Source organism: Elephantulus edwardii, unplaced genomic scaffold (genome assembly GCF_000299155.1).
Source record: "Elephantulus edwardii isolate Elephantulus edwardi_28Jun2011 unplaced genomic scaffold, EleEdw1.0 scaffold00276, whole genome shotgun sequence".
NCBI lineage: Eukaryota > Metazoa > Chordata > Mammalia > Macroscelidea > Macroscelididae > Elephantulus > Elephantulus edwardii.
The window spans coordinates 2,141,372-2,146,645 of record NW_006400026.1 but is presented as its reverse complement, the minus strand read 5'-3'; the positions used below and the strand labels follow the sequence as shown (position 1 = coordinate 2,146,645).

Here is a 5,274-nt window from a genome sequence, read left to right as displayed (position 1 = left end):
CTTCTTGACATTGAGCCTCAATCCATATTGGAGGCTGCAGTTCTTGACCCTCTGCAGCAGGTGCTTCAGGTCCTCTTCAGTTTCAGCAAGCAGGGATAGCTATGGATATAGACGTCTGGTGGCATATTCCACAGGGGATTGTGTTGATAATCCAAAGGTGGCACCTCTCAGGAAGTTCTAATTCACCAGTAACTCCAAAGGAAATAAATGGGGAATCTCCTCCCACGTACTTTATTTACAGCAACCTAAACCTACTAGAGGATCAGCTTTGAGCTGATTTTGGCTCAATTGCAATGAGTTCTAAATTTATATGCATTAATATGATCAGGAATACACTCCTCATATAACATACTGCCATATATTTTGTGAATATAGAAACTATGGTATTCTTTGTGCATAATGACTGATACCCATCCTTCATATTTTCATTGTTATTTAAAGGAAATTTTCAAGATAATGCAAAATCAATTAGCAAACTGTATTTAGAAAACTGGGTGTAGTTATTCTTAAGTGCTATCATGGATTATATTGTGTCCCCCACAAAATATATGTTTGCTCAACTGGATCATGAGTCTCAGTATTTCCTATGTAATGATGTGATGTGATTTCTCCTCATTTATAAACCACTATTATGCTAAAATCAAAGTTTAACATTTAAACAGCAGATAGCAACTAGTGTTTTCTAACTGGGCAGTATCTTATAATATATTAAAAATAGTTGTCATTAAATAAAATCGTTTCCATCAAACTGGCATAATGCCACAGAGGTGGTAGAGTAGACTGGCGACTATAAAGTTTTCAAGCCTAGTTTTTCAGCAGCAAGTTACCAGGCTTTATTCTTTTTCCTTTCTTCTGTTTTTTTCTTCTGCTGCATTCTCCTGCATTTCTTCTTTTCTGGGTAGACTCTATGATGGCTGAACTGATAGGATTTTTTTCCCCCATACAGCCTTCCCTTCTGAATTGAGAGGTGTGTTGTGGGGAAACAGCTGAGTTGTCAAGCAATCTTACTATTCCTGCTTTCCTAGGTAACAGAAAGAGAGTTGAAGTCTGGAGGAGCCAACACCCAGGTCACAGAGAAGAACAAGAAGGAGTACATTGAGAGGATGGTGAAGTGGCGGGTGGAGCGTGGTGTGGTGCAGCAGACAGAGGCACTGGTGCGAGGTTTCTATGAGGTAAGGCCCACTGAGCTAGGTCAGGGATGCTTCATCTCTAGACATCTGTCTCTTTGTGTTCTCTGTGGACACCAAGACATAGTTTGTAACAGAAAGTAAATGAGCAGAAAACTTGGCTTTTAAAAAAAAAATAAATCAGGTCTTAAAAGTTAAGGACATAATATTAAATTGTATTTCTTTTTTTGCATTTTTTTAATTTATTAATTTTTTTAATTTTAATGAACATTTACAAAGATTTTGGATTTCCATTCATTCCTTGTTGCACTTTTTTCCCTGCCCACCTCTCCCCCCCATTTGCTCCTCTCCTTGAAAAGTAAAAGAAAAATTCCTTCATTGGTATACAATGGTATCTACTCCCCCCCACCCTGGTACACTCCACTATGCAACCTTCATTCTGGACTCTTGTCATGACCATAATACCCAATCATATGTTGCTTTTAAACTGTTCTCTCCCTCATCTGTTTCAATGCAGTATACATAATTTATCCAATTTTTCTCAGTCTCTTCCCAACCCTGATGTAAGTCCATTCTACAACAGTGGCACTATGCAGTATTTGTCCTTTTGTGAACTGAGATATTTCACTCAGGCTTGAGCAGAATGGAGTGGATGGATGAAGAGTCAGAAATCTCTGGGGAATCCAAGGTCTTGCTTTTTTTGGTGGAAAATGTCCTCACAAAACTGTTTTAAGTAAGACCAGAGTGTTCCAGGTGTGAAAAATAAACATCACACTTGTGTGGTTTTTACAAAGGTATTTTTTCCCCATGGTAATAGTATTTTTTTTAAATCTGATTTAATTTGGACTTTATAATGCAATATTGCTTGGCAGCTCAAATGTGACTACAGAAAGTCAAGTCACATTTACTTACAACCTCATTCAAAGGAGTATCAGAGGTGGTAAAAAAGCTTAGGACCGTGTTCCATTTCCAGCTCATAAATGAGTGTATTCTAGCAACACAAAGATATTTATTCACTCCTGAAAACAATCAGTTATACAAGTTCAATGGTACACTATCCACTCAGAATAATTCTCTCCAGTCTCTCCCATGTTATGAAATGTTTTGAGTGAACTAACTCAGTCTCATAAGGACAAATACTGCACAAGACTATTATTGTAAAAATAGAAGGATAACTAGTAGAAGAGCATGTATGGAGATCCAAGTGGGGAAGAAGAGGGAGCAGACTGGTGATGATGGGTAGGGAAAAAGTCACAGAGTTGCGCAATTGGTTGGTGGAGGAAGGGAATAAAATAAACTGGGAAAAATCTCATGGAGACCTGAAAAGACCGGATAATGGTGGGCATAGAACAATGGTGATTAATTTTATAATACATAATGAATGGGGATGATTGTATGAAACACGATGTAAATGAAGAATATTATGAAAAATACAATGTATATGAACTTTGTTAGCAAACCAATATAAAATTTAAATTAAAAAGGGGGGAAGGAAGCCACTATTTGCCTAAGAATAAAGCTTAAACACAGGGAGGAAGAATGAAGAGTGTTGTTACTATAAGAACTCCAAACAAGATTACAAGATGTATATATTTTTTAATGGAAAACCAGTTTGATTTGTAAATAACCGTTCAAATCACAATAAACTAAAAGAAAAAAAATTAAAACAAATGCACAAGTCAACATTATTGCACTTTGAAATCAAAGTTGAAGGTCAGTTTCCTGGCTTAACCAACTGACTCAAAGCCAGTCTGTGGGAATAATGTAATTCAGTATCTTTAGACTTGTGTGCTGAAGCCCAATTTGTGTTTCAGGTTGTAGATTCCAGGCTTGTCTCCGTGTTTGATGCCCGGGAGCTGGAGCTGGTGATTGCTGGTACTGCAGAAATAGACCTCAATGACTGGCGGAATAACACTGAGTACCGAGGAGGTGAGCTTTATAGGGTTAGGATGATGCAACTCCTATAGATTCTATTCATCACTTTCTGAAATCCACAATAAATGTGACCTTACTTTGTGAGCAGAATAGGTGCTTCAGTAATCCCTTGTCAGTAAAGTCTCTGTTCTAACTCAGTGTAAGTGCATAAGAGAACATTGCCATTCTTGGGTCAACTGTCAGCAATTTCCTGCTTCTTTTCAAATTGAAGCCCTTTTCCTTAAATTCTGAATTACTGGAACGTGCTCCTAACTGTTGTTTCTCTAATTTCTAATCTCTCCTAGTTATTCACCTTGTACACTACCAAACTGGTCTTCATGAAACACAATGCTTATACACACACCCACTGTATTTTCTACACTGCAAAATATAAAGCAATCCAGCCATTTCAACATATACCATTCAGTGATATTGACAGAGTTCTTAAATTTTTCTCATCTTCTGTCCTTAAGTTGTTCCTCCCATGTTAATATAAATTTATTACCACGGTATAATCTCTCTTGATATTCCTATCTAATAATTCTAATTTCATTTGTCGCTCTGATTTCATATAGATGGCTCTCAAAAGAGAGCCATATTTTTTTTAATTAGATAAATGGCATTTTTTATTTAGATATCTGACTTTGTATTTGTGTCTTCAGTACTTTCACAAAAATTTTCTGCTCCTCAGTATAAAGCATGCTTACTCCTGTCATGGACACACTTAGCACACATGGAACCACTATAAACTCTGCTGACAAGTGTTGTTGTTCATATCTTACAGCCTGAAAGATTTCATTGTCAACTAGTTTTTTGTTTTTGTTGTTGTAATTCTGTGTATTCCCTACATCTTCTTTTGATGTTTCCTGAATCACTCAAGAATTTTCCCAAAGCATCTCTAAGTATTAAAAATTAAAGCTTGAATTTTTCAGTTCTTTCAGCTTGAGAAACACTGAGTAAGTTCTTCTCATTTTACTCTCCAATACTAGGTCTCTATATACTTATAGTAGTTTTCTTTGTCTTCCTGGATTTTGACTGTGGTTTTATGGGGTGTTTTAGTTAATTGGCTTAATATAGTTTTTAATTATTGTGTTCTACCTCTTAGTTCATTGAATAGCATTTGAGGTTCAAAAAACTTGTTAGCAAACACTCCTCATGTGAAACTTGATCTTCATTTGTCCCTCATTTGGAAGAGCTTTTTTGGTCAAGAGTGAAAAAGAGAGGATTCTTCTTAGTGTTATTGCTCCCTTTCTATTTTTTCCCCCTTCATCTCTGATTAAAAGTGTAAACTCATAAAAATATTTCTATTTCATCACTACTGTTTTCTTGCATAGTTGATCTGGAATTACCAATTACATTAAAGATATTTAATTAATTACATGAAAAAATAGGAGAAAGGTATGCAATATGTTGCTAAAATACAGCTGCCTCCTATAACATGAATTCTCAACCTTACTGTCTTTGAATCATAACTAGCTCATAGCTGATCCTCCAGTAGGTTTTCAGAAGCTATAAATTACATAGAAGGAGGATGTCCACCATTCCCCTGAATAAAAACACCTTTGGGTTGGTAGTGTAACTCCTTACCCACTAAGCCACAGAGACCCCTCCTTTGCCATAAGACTAGAAGAACTAGATGGTTCCAGGCTTCTGTGCTACTACTGAATGTTTTGATCAAAGATGAATCCTTATAAAAATGGGGGAAATGCAAAATAAAATTTTGAATTCTCTTGTATGTCAGAATTTCTGGATACTAGGAATCTAGATGAACCACTGAAACTACTACCTTGAGATATCTTTAAAATTGATGTAAAACATACACCTTTAAATCTCCTTAAAAACAAAGGATAGTTTAGTTTAACTAGTCAAAATATTTGCATTAAGAATTACACTCTTCTTTGTGCTAGGTGAAATAACTCAGTCCTATAATACTGTATAAGTCCTATATACTGTACAAGACAATGATTGTATAATGTATATGAGGATCCAAGAGATTAAGAGTGAGAACAGAGGGGTGAGGAGGGGGATGGGGAATGTAGGGAGGTGTGGTTAATCATGTTGTTGTTGTTATGTGCCGTCGAGTCGTTTGCAACTCATAGCGACCCTATGTACAGCAGCCCTAAACCCTGCTCTATCCAGTGCCAATCTCATTGCCTCTGACACACCCATCCTGATTACCCCAGTCACTGAATCAATCCACCTCATAGAGGGTCTTCCCCTCCTGCGCTGTCCC

The 5,274-nt window shown here is 36.6% G+C and overlaps 1 protein-coding gene across 1 annotated transcript in view; it reads left to right on the top strand.

Moving 5' to 3' along the window:
* Positions 1 to 5,274, top strand: part of HECW1 (HECT, C2 and WW domain containing E3 ubiquitin protein ligase 1) — a 384,473-nt gene that overhangs the window by 370,535 nt on the left and 8,664 nt on the right. The window contains exons 24-25 of the mRNA XM_006900196.1: positions 1,026 to 1,172; positions 2,942 to 3,056. Coding sequence (XP_006900258.1) covers positions 1,026 to 1,172; positions 2,942 to 3,056 — 262 coding nt within the window. The remainder of the gene's footprint in view (positions 1 to 1,025; positions 1,173 to 2,941; positions 3,057 to 5,274) is intronic.